General features: G+C 44.8%; 1 protein-coding gene across 1 annotated transcript in view; it reads left to right on the forward strand.

Annotated features, from left to right (window-relative positions):
* LOC147462351 (uncharacterized) overlaps positions 1-14,179 on the forward strand; it is a 69,038-nt gene extending 54,859 nt beyond the window's left edge. The window contains exon 3 of the mRNA XM_086483651.1: positions 12,632-14,179. Coding sequence (XP_086339777.1) covers positions 12,632-13,732 — 1,101 coding nt within the window. The 3' untranslated portion in view covers positions 13,733-14,179. The remainder of the gene's footprint in view (positions 1-12,631) is intronic.
* Positions 14,180-15,218: the final 1,039 nt, after the last annotated feature.

Here is a 15,218-nt window from a genome sequence, read left to right on the forward strand (position 1 = left end):
GATTCACGAGTTTGTTTTGGAAGGCAATTTGGGAGAACATTGGGACGGGGTTGTTATCTTTCCACCCAGAGACTGACGGGCAATCTGAGATTACTAATTCAGTGATACTAGATTTATTGAAGTCTTACATCTCGGATCAGAAGACTCAATGGGAGAAGTATCTACCTTTGGTGGAATTTGCCTACAACGACACGATACACTCTATGACGGGGAAGACGCCATTTGAGATTGTTGAAGGTGCTCTGAAGGTTCCACCCTTCCTAAGCACGAAAAGTGAGATTTTTGAAGCCGATGAGTACACGTGCGACTTGGACACGGCTTTTGCCAAGGTCCGCGAGGCTTTGCTGAAATCTCAGGAAAGACAAAAAAAGGCAGCAGATCACCATCGTCGCGATTTGAAATTGAAGGAGAATGATTGGGTGCTCTTACGTTTTGAGAAGGCACGCCTGAGAAAGAAAAACGGAAAGGAGAGGCTTTTTCCAAAGCTTGGTATGAGATACTACGGACCTTTCCAGATCTCCGCAAAGATAAATGATGTCTCCTACCGACTAAAGCTGCCCGACACTTGGAGGATTCACAATGCATTTCATGTGAGTCTCTTGAAGCCTTTTAAAGGCGATGTGCCTGAAGATGGGGAGTGTCATGTGACACATCCAATCCTATGTGTCCGTGGACAAGCTACAGCATGATCAGGGTTCAGTCAGTCCAGTCAAGTCTAGATTAGAAGTGATCTGGCACTTTTGTGAGTCTATTCATAGACCGTGCATGCCCAATCACTTAACATAGATGCATATCCTCTGGTTGCACGCAGCATGATCATCAGTATTCCCATCAAAATCCATTAGAATCAGTTAGGAGATTTTTCCAGTGCATTTAGCCTATTTTCCCTAATTTTGACATTTTTCACTTATTATTTTTAAGTGACTTTCCAACAATAGTAGGTAGGGCAATTTTGCTAAGTTTGTATATAAGCAAACCAAAGCTAGCACTCTTTGGCAGATGAGCAAGGAGCACAACAGGCCACAGGCAGCAGGTACTCCCCTCTCTCAGCAAGACCTCCCCAAGCTTCCCTTGGCGAGCCTCTCTCCCATCAGCCTAGCGTTTTTGGTCTTCATCATCACCGACCTCAAGCCTTGGCGTTTTCAGCTTTGCAGTCCTCGCCAACAGTCCCAGATCCCTAGCGATTTCACTAACGCTACCAAGCTGCTAGCGTTTTTGGATTTTCAGCCTCATTTGCAGCAGATGCCATCGTATTCAGCCAGTAGGAAAACAACAGATTCAGCCCTAGATGATTGCAAAAGTACCCCATTTTCAGCCCTCAAAAAACGCAGCTAAAATAGCAGTTTTCAGCCACCCCGAATCAGTCCCAGATTTTCAGCCATAGCGTTTTTATGGACAGTAGATAGAAGACCGCAGATTTCAGCCCTAGAGTCATCGTCGTCATCCCCGTCGTTGTCACCGGCATAGTCCCAAGTTGCATCAGTTTCCATGCATCGTCATTGTACCACTTTGTGCAATCAATAAGTAGACCACTCTCGCCTACGAGAGTGGGGCCTTCGGAGGAGGGTTTTACAACGTCTCTGGTGTCGTATCTCTCTTCTCTCTATCTCTCAGTCTCATACACTTGCACGCACAGTGTCCATTCACTTTGTTTGTGATCATAGCATTCTCTCATAAAGAACGGAAGGCTCTACCTTCCATAAGAACAAAAGGAACCTTGAGCACAGTTCGGAGCACTCATCTTGAGCAAAGCGCAAACAATCATTCCGTTGCACCTAACATTGGTATCAAAGCTTTGTCAGTGTTTTGTATCACTCAAGGAAAGAACCACAAGAATCACAAGATTTTTTTTTTTGCTTGTTGCGATCGCACGAACCTAAGTTCGCTTGGGCGTGTCGATTCCTAATCGTGTTTTTTGAAGAGTGACAGGAATCCCAAGAAAGAAGGGCTTGTCCAGCCTCCCGTTGTGTCTCTTTTCACTCATTGAGAGCGGACCGTTGACTTAGCGGCCGGCCAATCGACGTGAGGTGGGAAAAAGCAACCTTGGTGTGTGTCACGTGACACACCCCAACCCTATGTGTCCGTGGACAAGCTACACCATAGCAGGGTTCTCGTCAGTTCAGTCAGTTTAGATTAGCAGTGATCTGGCACTTTTGTGAGTCTATTCGTAGACCGTGCATGCCTAGTCACTTAGCATAGATGCATATCCTCCGGTTGCACACAGCTTGATCATCGGAATTCCCATCAGAATCCATTAGCATCAGTTAGGGGAATTTTCCAGTGCATTTAGCCTATCTTCCTATTTATTGGTATTTTCACTTATTATTTTTAAGTGACTTTCCAACAAAAGTAGGTAGGGCAATTTTGCTAAGTTAATATATAAGCAAACCCAAGTTAGCACTTTCTGGCAGAAGAGGCAGCAGGAGCTTCCCGCTCAACAGGCAACTTCTCAGCAGTACCCCCCCTCAGCAGTAGACCCTCGCTATGCACTCCTTTCCTTTGGCGTAGGTAGGGCAATTTTGCTAAGTTAATATAGAAGCAAACCCAAGTTAGCACTTTCTGGCAGAAGAGGCAGCAGGAGCTTCCCGCTCAACAGGCAACTTCTCAGCAGTACCCCCCCTCAGCAGTAGACCCTCGCCATCCACTCCTTTCCTTTGGCGTCTCCTCCCAGCAAGCCATCGCCTACAAAGCAGTAGACCCTCGCCAACCACTCCTTTCCTTTGGCGTCTCCTCCCAGCAAGCCATCGCCTACAAGTCCTCTTGCCTAACGTTTTCCAACCTCAGCAGATACATCCCTGCCAACGTTTTTCAGCCCTTGACAAAAACGCCAGTATCATTGCAGATTCAGCGTTTTTTCAGCCCTGTCAAAAATGCCAGATCAGCAGTAGTAAAAACGCAGAATTCAGTAGTTGAATTCTCGCAGTTTTCAGCCTATGACACAGTAGCAGATCAGCCCCTAGACGGTTGCAGATGTTCCCCCCATTTTCAGCCAAGAAAGCGCAGCCGAAAGAGTCATTTTCAGCCACCGAAACAGTCCCGAAATTCAACGATTAGAAGATCTCAGATTTCAGCCATCAAGTCGTCGTCGTCGTCGTCGTCGTCGTCACCGTCGTCGTCATCGGCAAAGTCCCATTGCATCAGTCCATTGCATACGCATTGTACACCTTTTGTGCAATCAAAGTAGACCACTCTCGCCGACGAGAGTGGGGCCTTCGGAGGCGGGTTTAACAATCTCTCAGGTGTCGTATCTCTTCTCTCTCCTTCTCTCAGTCTCATTCACTTGCACGCACAATATCCACTCACTTTGTTCGTGATCATAGCACTCTCCATAAGACGGAAAGCTCTCTCTTTCCCTAAGAACTAAAAGGAACCTTGAGCAATAAAGATTACTAATCTTGAGAAAATACAACATTCATTCCGTTGCAGCTAACATTAGTATCAGAGCTTTGGAAGTGTTCTGCATTACTCAAGGAAAGAACCACAAGAACCATAAGAATTTCTTTTTGCTTGTTGAGGTCGCACGAACCCAAGTTTACTTGGGTGTGGCGATTCCTAATCGTGTTTTGTTGAAGAGTGACATGAATCCCAAGAAAGAAGGGCTTGTCCAGCCTCCCCTTGTGTCTCTTTTCACTCATTGAGAGCGGACCGTGCACTTAGCGGCCGGTCAATCGACGTGAGGTGGGAAAAAGCAACCTTGGTGTGAGCGCAAGGCCGCCAAGGGGTGCGCCCGCAGAAAAGAGTAGAACTCGGGTGAAGAGAAGATCCTTCTTCAACACGATTTGCAATCGAAAGAAAACCTCTAGAACCCAAGACCCTCAAGACTCAAGAACCTCAAGAACCCAAGATTCTCAGGAATCAAGGACCTAAAGAACCTCAAGACCCTCAAGAACCTAAGTTCCTCGTGAACTTAAGAACCCACAAGAAACCACAAGAACCCACAACTTCGGAATGATCATCACTCGAAGCGGAATGGATACTTCGCTTGGAAGTGATGAGCATGAGAGAGGCGAAGAAGAATTTTCCCCACCAGGAGGTTTTTCTGACCCTTCCCCATCTACGACACTGATTGCACTAACTCCAATGGAGGAGTTGGAATTGTTGTTTATGAAACAGAATTTACAACGCAAAGCAAGAAATGCCGCAAGAATGGCAGCCATAGCGCGTGAGCGTGAGCAAGCACGCTTGGAAGCCAAAGAACGACAAGCCACATTGGATCGTGAATTCAAAGAAAGAAAAGCAGAAATGGAACGCAGACAAGCAGAGAACCAAGCAAGACAAGTAGAGAACCAAGCAAGACAAGCAGAATTTTATCGCGAGAACAAAGCACGACTGTAAGAGATGTTGCGACTCTTTTCTCAAGTGCAGGCACCGATGCAATAGATTCGGGAAAAGGAGACTCTCTCAGTCTCTTCTTCTCCATCGCATGATACACAGGATTTTCATGATTGTACGAAGCATGATGATGTTTTGAACGACAATGATAAGCACAATGATTGGCATGATGATGAGAAGCATAATGAATTGAATGATAATGATTTGCATGATCAAGATGTGATTTCTCACAAGCATGATGAGTTGCATGAAGAAGATGTGATTGTTCACAAGGATGATGAGTTAGTTGATGCTTTTTCTAGTGAAGCTAACCTCATTATAGATTCAATCAATCACCAAGAATCGATCTTGGCTTTCGAGTCGAGGTCCACACATCCCCCACAAGAAGATTCGATAGATCCCGAAGAACCGATCTTGGCTCTCGTGCCTTGGTCCAAAGAACCATCACAGGAAGTAATATGTGTTCGCATGATTGATACGCACGCATTGTTCGAGTGTTTCATTCGTGAAGGTTTCCTGTATTTTAGTCAGCATCGTTATGTGATCCCTTTTCCTAGGCATGACATATTGTATGTTGAGCACGTTTCTCTAATGGATGAGCACGAATGTATGCGGATTGTTCATAAAAAGCTGAAAAGTTTGTATGTAAGGAAGTCACATTCCATGTCTCTTCCTTGGCATGACACAGTTTATGAACGAGCGCATGATAGTATGAGCACCAAGCATGGGTATTTCCATTGGGATTTGCCAGAGTTGATTGATTTCGATCAAACAAAAAAGATTCGACCTCATTGTTTGCATGTGTTTGATGAACGGGTTGTCACTCCGTCTCTATGTTCATCTACATTGCATACACAGTCTTTAGAGAAGACAAGATTTTTTCCCTTCACTTTACATGGAATGGGTATGTTCATGGTTTTGTGTTGGAGATGGTTTCAGGAATTTTCAGCCATGGAGATTCTTGAAGACGAAAGAAGCAGGATACTCGACGAAGTTGAAGCATCAAAGGAGCCACAGAAGACTTTGAGTCACTTTCGGCGCAGCCCAAGAAGCAAGCGTTGCAGACCTTTATGAAATTCAAGTACCGCGCGACCCACACATCAGAGTGGGCCGGCGAAGAGTCCCTTCCAGGATTCCGTATGCTGTTGGAGATCTCCCTCGACGCCATACAGTTCGGTACCAGTACCTCACTTTGAAAAGGAGAGGATGTCACGTGACACATCCCAACCCTATGTGTCCGTGGACAAGCTACACCATAGCAGGGTTCCCGTCAGTTTAGTCAGTTTAGATTAGTAGTGATCTGGCACTTTTGTGAGTCTATTCGTAGACCGTGCATGCCTAGTCACTTAGCATAGATGCATATCCTCCGGTTGCACACAGCTTGATCATCGGAATTCCCATCAGAATCCATTAGCATCAGTTAGGGGAATTTTCCAGTGCATTTAGCCTATCTTCCTATTTATTGGTATTTTCACTTATTATTTTTAAGTGACTTTCCAACAAAAGTAGGTAGGGTAATTTTGCTAAGTTAATATATAAGCAAACCCAAGTTAGCACTTTCTGGCAGAAGAGGTAGCAGGAGCTTCCCGCTCAACAGGCAACTTCTCAGTAGTACCCCCCCTCAGCAGTAGACCCTCGCCATCCACTCCTTTCCTTTGGCGTCTCCTCCCAGCAAGCCATCGCCTACAAGTCCTCTTGCCTGACGTTTTCCAACCTCAGCAGATACATCCCAGCCAACGTTTTTCAGCCCTTGACAAAAACGCCAGCATCATTGCAGATTCAGCGTTTTTTCAGCCCTGTCAAAAATGCCAGCTCAGCAGTAGCAAAAACGCAGAATTCAGCAGTTGGATTCTCGCAGTTTTCAGCCTATGACACAGTAGCAGATCAGCCCCTAGACGGTTGCAGATGTTCCCCCCATTTTCAGCCAAGAAAGCGCAGCCGAAAGAGTCATTTTCAGCCACCGAAACAGTCCCGAAATTCAGCGATTAGAAGATCTCAGATTTCAGCCAGCAAGTCGTCGTCGTCACCACCGTCGTCGTCATCGGCATAGCCCCATTGCATACGCATTGTACACCTTTTGTGCAATCAAAGTAGACCACTCTCGCCGACGAGAGTGGGGCCTTCGGAGGAGGGTTTTACAACCTCTCGGGTGTCGTATCTCTTCTGTCTCCTTCTCTCAGTCTCATTCACTTGCACGCACAATATCCACTCACTTTGTTCGTGATCATAGCACTCTCTATAAGATGGAAAGCTCTCTCTTTCCCTAAGAACTAAAAGGAACCTTGAGCAATAAAGATCACTAATCTTGAGAAAATACAACATTCATTCCGCTGCACCTAACAGTGTGAGCGCAAGGCCGCCAAGGGGTGCCCCCGCGGAAAGGAGTAGAACTCGGGTGAAGAGAAGATCCTTCTCAAACGCGATTTGCAAGCAAAAGAAAACCTCAAGACCCTGAAGAACTCAAGTTCCTCGTGAACTTAAGAACCAAAGATCATAGTGCATGGTCGTCACCCGAAGCGGAATGGATACTTCGCATACAGGTGATGAGCATGAGAGAGGCGATGAAGGATTCTCCGCACCAGGAGATTTTTCCAACCCTCCCTCTTCGCCATCTACGCCACAAGTTGGACCCACGTCTATGGAGGCGATGGTCAAGTCGATGTTGGACATGATGGCACAACAACAAGAAATGAATCGAGTTGCGTTGGCACAACTCTCAATCAAAGCAGAACAACAAGAGGCTAAGGACGGTGAGCGCGACGAAAGAAACACAAGACTTGCCGCAGAACAAGCAGCTAAGGACCGTGAGTGCGACGAAAGAAACGCAAGACTTGCCGCACAACAAGAAGACAATCGCCTTGCTTTAGAACGCGAGCGCGACGAACGCAAAGAAAGAAACCAACAAAGAAAGGCGGAAGAGGCAGCACGAAGCGCGGCCTTTTAGGCCGAGTGTGCAGCTCAAAGAGTGGCTTTGGAGATCGAGCGTGAGGCTCAACGAGAACTACGCACTCAAGAATTGATTCGATAAGTACTAGCCTCGAAATCCGAACCACCCAAAGATCTTGGGAGTTCCTCAAGTGGCGCAAGCCACGACGCGGATTGCAACCATCCAGTCACAGAGAAGTCGACTTTCAGTAAGTATGATGGTAAGATGGATGCTACGGTTATTCATTCTTGGCTGCATCAATTTAATGCTTATTTTGCGACAACTAAGAAGACGGAGAATAGCAAAGTTTTGAGGCAGCTATGTACCTTGCCGGTGATGCCATCAATTGGTACCATGCATGGCAAGAGGCACAGTTAGTCGCGCACCTAGAGGAAGCCGATGAATTCACGCCCCTTTCCTTCAATTGGGGTGATTTCCAAGACAAGCTCAAGGCGCGGTTTATGCCACCTCAGTACCTCGCACAATTGAAGGACGATTGGCGCGCTCTCAAGCAAAATGGTATGCCGGTTATGTCTTTTTCTAATCGTGTTTTGCAGCTAGGTACCCAATTACGCAAGTCGGATGATGAACGCAAAGAGGCATTCCTTTTTGGATTAGATGACTATATCAAGTTTGATGTAGAAGTCTTCGATACAATCGATCTCAACAAGGCGGTAGCGATTGCTCTCGCACAGGAGATGAAGCACAACAAGGGAAAGCCTAAGGAGAACAAGACGTCCACAAGTACCTTGCAAACTTCTCAGAACCCTCAGAACGATAAGAACAGTAAGAATGGTAAGAATGGTAACTCTTCTAACCAATCTTCCACCAGTCTCTCAGAAAAGAATTCTTTCAATGAATCTAAGGGTAAGGCTAACACAATTGCTAAAACCTAAGCTTACTCCAGATGGAAAGGTCGCACAAGGAATTGTAGGAGGATACATCACGTCGGAAGAGCAAAGCACTTATTCTAAGGAAGGTCGTTGTTTTCATTGTCACATTAAGGGTCACATAAAAAGAACATGTCCTAAGCTTGAATCGAATGAATCTAAAGAATCCACAGAACCCACTTCCTCTGTCAATGCAATTAATGATAACACGAGTGTACCCCAAGTTTCTCATGACCCTCCCATTGATGATTCTCTCATTAAATGTTATGGTCGTACGTCAGGGCAGCATTTTGTCATATTGTTTGACCTAGGTAGTATGTATGATGTGATCAGTCCCTCTCTTGTTGAGAGAGCCCGCCTCAAAGTTAGTCAGAGATCTCCTATCGAGGTTTCTGGTTTTCTTCCCGGTATAGACACTCTCATCATGGAGGAGTGCCTTGATGTGTTGTTTGCAATTCAACAAGCTGCCTTCACTGGAAGATTTGTTGTCTCTCCTCTCTTAGGATGTGATATGATTTTGGGCATTCGATGGTTTCGTGATGCTAACCCTCTCATTCATTGAGAGGCTAATACTTTCACTCTCAATGCCAAAAGTGATTCTCCCATTGTTATGCATGGAGAGGACATTGTTCATTCTCCATCTCTCATTGCTAATGTGCAAGACAAGATTGAAAGGATTCAGGAGAAGGAGACTCTCTCAGTCTCTTTTTCTCCAAAGCATGACACACAGGATTTGCATGATTGTGATCAGCATGATAATTTGGATGATAAAGACAAGCATGATGATTTGCATGATCAAGATGTGATTTCTCACAAGCATGATGATTTGCATGAAGAAGATGTGATTGTTCACAAGGATGATGTGTTAGTTGATGCTTTTTCTAGCGAAGCTAACCTCGTTGCAGATTCAATCAATCACGAAGGATTGATCTTGGCTCTCGAGCCTAGGTCCAAAGAACCCTCACAGGAAGTATTATGTGTTCGCATGATTGATACGCACACATTGTTCGAGTGTTTCATTCGTGATCATTTCCTGTATTTTAGTCAGCGTCTTTATGTGATCCCTTTTATTAGGCATGACATATTGTACGTTGAACACGTTTTACTCATAGATGAGCACGAATGTATGCGGATTGTTCATGAAAAGCTGAAAAATATGCATTCAAGGAAGTCACATTCCATGTCTCTTCCTTGGCATGACACAGTTTCCGAACGAGCACATGAAAGTATGAGCACCAAGCATGTGCATTTCCATTGTGTTTTGCCACAGTTGATTACTCTAGATCATAAGAGAAAGATTCGATCTCATTGTTTGCATGTGTTTGATGAACGGGTTGTCACTCCGTCTCTATGTTCATCTACATTGCATACACAGTCTTTAGCGAAGACAAGATTTTTTCCACTCACTTTACATGAAATAGGTATGTTCATGGTTTTGTGTTGGAAATGGTTTCAAGAATTTTCAACCACGGAGATTCTTAAAGAAGGAAGAAGTACGACTCTAGACGAAGTTGAAGCATCGAAGGAGCCACATAAGACTTTGTGTCGCTTTCGGCGCGGCCCAAAGAAGCAAGCGCTGCAGACCTTTATGAAGTTCAAGTACCGCACGACCCACATATCAGAGTGGGTTGGCAAAGAGTCCCTTCCAGGATTCCGGATGCTATTGGCGATCTCCCTCGATGCCATACAATTCGGTACGAGTACCTCACTTTGAAAAGGAGGGGATGTCACGTGACACATCCAACCCTATGTGTCCGTGGACAAGCTACAGCATGATCAAGGTTCAGTCAGTCCAGTCAAGTCTAGATTAGAAGTGATCTGGCACTTTTGTGAGTCTATTCGTAGACCGTGCATGCCCAGTCACTTAGCATAGATGCATATCCTTTGGTTACACACAGCATGATCATCAGTATTCCCATCAAAATCCATTAGAATCAGTTAGGGGATTTTTCCAGTGCATTTAGCCTATTTTCCCTAATTTTGACATTTTTCACTTATTATTTTTAAGTGACTTTCCAACAATAGTAGGTAGGGCAATTTTGCTAAGTTTGTATTTAAGCAAACCAAAGCTAGCACTCTTTGGCAGATGAGCAAGGAGCACAACAGGCCACAGGCAGCAGGTACCCCCCTCTCTCAGCAAGACCTCCCCAAGCTTCCCTTGGCGAGCCCCTCTCCCATCAGCCTAGCGTTTTTGGTCTTCATCATCACCTACCTCAAGCCTTGGCGTTTTCAGCTTTGCAGTCCTCGCCAACAGTCCCAAATCCCTAGCGTTTTCACTAACGCTACCAAGCTGCTAGCGTTTTTGGATTTTCAGCCTCATTTGCAGCAGATGCCATCGTTTTCAGCCAGTAGGAAAACAACAGATTCAGCCCTAGATGATTGCAGAAGTACCCCATTTTCAGCCCTCAAAAAACGCAGCTAAAACAGCAGTTTTCAGCCACCCCGAATCAGTCCCAGATTTTCAGCCATAGCGTTTTTATGGACAGCAGATAGAAGACCGCAGATTTCAGCCCTAGAGTCGTCGTCGTCATCCCTGTCGTCGTCACCGGCATAGTCCCAAGTTGCATCAGTTTCCATGCATCGTCATTGTACCACTTTGTGCAATCAATAAGTAGACCACTCTCGCCGACGAGAGTGGGGCCTTCGGAGGAGGGTTTTACAACGTCTCTGGTGTCGTATCTCTCTTCTCTCTATCTCTCAGTCTCATACACTTGCACGCACAGTGTCCATTCACTTTGTTTGTGATCATAGCATTCTCTCATAAAGAACGGAAGGCTCTACCTTCCATAAGAACAAAAGGAACCTTGAGCACAGTTCGGAGCACTCATCTTGAGCAAAGCGTAAACAATCATTCCGCTGCACCTAATAGGGAGCTTGACGAGCAACCCAAAGTGGAAGAAAACGAGGAGATCCTTGTTATGGAACAGGTATTGGCACATAAGGACAAAAAGATTAAGGGTAAAGTGAGAAGGCGGTTCTTGGTTAAATTCAGGAACTATCCTGCATTGGATGCGAAGTAGATGGAGGAGGAGGACCTAGCAGATACTCCTCAGATTGTGAAACTTTACCTTGAAGCTTTTTGGTTTAGCATAGTCTATTGCAAATGGAATCCCGAATTCAGCTTGGCTGGATATGTGGTGCAGTGGGTTTGCACGAGAGGGGAGTTACTCCGCTCCTTTGTCAACAGATTGCCTCGATTTTTTATACTAGAGTCACTGATGTCTCTTTGAGCTTCAGGGATACTGAGAGCTGACAGTATTCTGCTGTATAACTTTATGAAATGGAATTCCGGATAATATGAAAGTGATTTGTTCTTGACTTGTTTAGTTCAGGAACTAATAGAGGAAATGACTGTAGCATTTTTTATCTGAATGATCTCGATAGACATGGTTGCAATAGGGATTAGTCAATCGGGCATCTATGAGGTCTTGAGTGGATCTAGATGCGATTGCTAATTGCATTGCCGATAAATCATGGTCTGAGATCCGAATGAATGTTGAATGTGATTTGTCATGTGATGTCCTGTGATGTCGTGTGGTGTTACTGTCGGTTTGGTACATGTGCTAGATGTGTGTTCCTAGTACGTCAGTACTAACAGTCAGTGTCTGCTAAGACAATTTATGGCTTCTGTCTGTTTTGTAGGCGTAATCGAGGGCGATTATAATGCTTTCAAGAGGGGGGTATGTCACAAGCTGGTGACATGGCTGCCCAGTGCACACTCACATACACCCTCCCTTGGCTGCAAATGCTGACGTGGCAGATTCGCGGAAGTGATGACGTGGTTGCACCATACAAACAGGCCCGCAATTTGCGGCGCAGATCACAGAGATCCGTACAGTGACGTGGCAGCTTTTGCGTGGCAGATTTTGGGCTGCTTTTTCTGGTTACGCACTTTGCAAGAGAAGAGAGAGAGAGCTTTTGCTTTATTCTCTCAAGAGAGAGCTTGTGAGAGAGAGCTTTGCTTTTAGCATCCCTTGTAAACCTTTAAATAAGTGGGCAGGCTTCCCACTTCTCAGAGCATCTGGACGTAGAGTCTGAGAGTGAGAGCCTCCCACTCACTTGTACTTTTGCAACAAATTAATACAAAAAGAAATACCGAAAGGGGCGCCAGTCTTTAGGGCCAACATCTCTAGGCACGGAACTCCGTCGGGCCAATGTCGAATCAATTGTGAACTTTGAACTGTTTTGAAGTGATTTATTGTGGTGTCATGGTAGATTCTCTACTTGGAGTGTCTATTCCAGCTTGCAAAAAATTCTGAAATTCCATCTCCCATACGTAGTCGACATATCACTTTCTGGTAGATGCGAAAGACTGCATGCATAAATTCTCTCGGCACTTGAAGGCTTTGCATACGCCTCCAAAGATTTCCTCGCGGTACCATGTTAAAAGCTTTTTTGAAATCCACAAAGAGAGAGAGAGAGAGAGAGAGAGAGAGAGAGAGAGAGAGAGAGAGAGAGAGAGAACCTTTCTATCTCCATGCAGTCATTGTCGTTGGACTTTGCCGTCAAATATCTTCCTCAGGAAATACAGGAAGCAACTCTTCTTGATGGCACTGGGAAGGCATGGACTGCTAGGTGGCTTGGAAGTCGAAATGGTCTGAGTGGTGGGTGGAGGAAGTTCTCGCTTGATCATGGTCTGGAGGAAGGTGATGTTTGTGTTTTTGAACTGATTGACAGGAAGAAGCTAGTGATGAAAGTCCACATCTTTAGGGTGGTCGAGATAAAGAATGCACTACCTGGTCGGGATCACTATCTTCACAAACCTCCATCCAGGCCGTTCTTGAATTATGAACGGAGAAGGCCTTCCACATCTGTTAAAAAGATGAGGGGAGCTATCGGCTCTTTTCATTCTTCAACTTTATCTTCCAGACTTAAACAGAATCAAGGGCAGGCTGAAGATAAAATGCGCAAAGGCAAAAATGACTCACAAACAATCTGTAAAAAGGCAGTGTACAGAAACCATATACAAACATCAAAGAATATGGTGAAAACACAATCACGCTGTGAAAAGGCTGACTTTATCAACAGATCACATACCTCAAAGGACATTTTGATGAAAGGAGCTTCAAAGGATGTGGTGAACATAGTAGGTTCAAAGGCCCTGAGAACAAATGGTACTGTCGAAGGTCGATGCTCGACTGCAGAGAGAAGCCTGCAGAAAAATGCGGGTGGTGGGGCACAAGGAGACGGAAAAATTTTAAGTGGGCATAGTACTGCAGAGGTTTCATCATCTTTACAGACCCCACCAAAAACTAGAGAACCTTTACCAGAGAATTTAAGGACAAGGCCTCTTGGTTTGCCACCAGCAAGGCAGCTGGACCCTGTTTTGAAAGGAGCTCAGAGCGAATTGCAGAAGGCTACCAGAGAGCATCCAGATGGTTCAAAACTGATTTCCTGCAGGAAGTATTACAGCGTAGAACGTCTCTACAATAGACGCAAAGGAGCTGTTGAGGAAGAATTTCTGGTGGACCTTGATGTTGATGAGCCTTTGACTGGTATATCTAGTAGAGTTAAGAAAGATGGCAGTGCGTGGTGGGTTCCTCTTTCGCATTTCACCAAAGACAAGACATCCTGCCACCTTTGACACAGGGACAGCCATCAAGGTCAATAGAAGAGGTTTATATTGGTTCAACTTCAATATCTGATGCCATGTTTCTCAAGCACGAATGAATGTGCATTTTGTTCATTGCGGCTCGTGATGTTCCAAGAAAATGGAAGGGACTGAATTTGATGTTTTGCCAAACTTACAAGTGAGGTCTGGATGAAACAAGTGAACAAATGTGTGGGTTCCAGACTCCATGAGGTGCGCTTCTGTGGCTCAGCTTTGCTCCATTAGGTGGAGTTTTCCATCTAGCCTGTGGTGTTGAAGTTTACAATATCATGTTCAAACCGTGTTCTAGTTGTATACATCAGTTTTTTGGTATGTTTCTCAACAAGCTGTTTATCAAATGGACGCTGTTGTGTTTAACTTCCATCATCTTGGTATTGTCCATCACTTAAATGGAAAGATTTTATAAACTACATTATTCAATACTGTAGCTCCTTCTGTAATGTGCTTGGGTTTGGGTTTACGATCCCTACCTAGGTTTTAAATTCATAAGGGGGATGCTGTTGAGTTGCCTTCAGTATTCTTCACACTGCCCTTGCAGACCTGCAGTGGGCAAGGGAGATGGTTACACATGGCTTGACCTAACTATGTGGAAGGGTATATTTGCTCAACCCACATATCTGTGAGGAGGCATGCTCGCTCACACATACACACATGTATGTGCACATTAGGAAAATAGCAATGACACTCAGCTCTATGGGGGGGTTTTGGGCCTGTCATGGCAGGACTTGTAAATTTGGTTCTCCAAGTGTCGATAGGTGCTGGCAAATTCCACTGCGTAGATAACGCCCTTCCATTGCTTTGCATCTCTGCGGGTATAGTAGTCTTGTTTCTCATATTGGGCTACACACACATACTCTGAAGCACAAATGTCTGTATTATTGTATCTGGAAGGTTTTTACAATAATACTGGTTAGTTCAAGATCTTAAAAGATTTAAGATCGGTTTGCTTAGTTCAGCGGTGTTATATGTTACTTCTTTTGTTTGTAGATTCTGATTGTAACGTTCTGTCACAGAGGAGGTTTTGTTTGTAGATTCTGTTTTACAGAATCTGGTCTCACAGAAAACAGAAATGGATGAGTTGGGAATCTAAAATTTGCTGCTGTCTCATTGGTTGGTTACAATTGTGCTTGTAAGCTGAAAGGAATTCTGTTGCCCTTCCGGTACCTTTCTATTCTAAGTAAATAAGGCAAACCAGAGGTTATTCTAGCTATAGACTTCTTGGTGATTGAAAAGAAACAAGTGCTTAAAAAGGTGCTCCTTTCAAATCGTCGCCACATCCTTCTTTTCACGCCGGTGAGGCCGGTCTACAAATGTTACTCTTATATCTTTTCCTTACTTCTTTTTTTGCTTCTTGATTTCATAGGGTATGTAGATAAGAGCCTCTCTCTATGCTAAGATTAGGAGATATGTTTGTGTAGGGAATGGACCATTCCCTACACAAACAGGCTTAACATGAAAT

This window comes from Adiantum capillus-veneris, chromosome 2 (assembly GCF_014529385.1).
Source record: "Adiantum capillus-veneris isolate H3 chromosome 2, ASM1452938v2, whole genome shotgun sequence".
In the NCBI taxonomy this organism is placed as follows: domain Eukaryota; kingdom Viridiplantae; phylum Streptophyta; class Polypodiopsida; order Polypodiales; family Pteridaceae; genus Adiantum; species Adiantum capillus-veneris.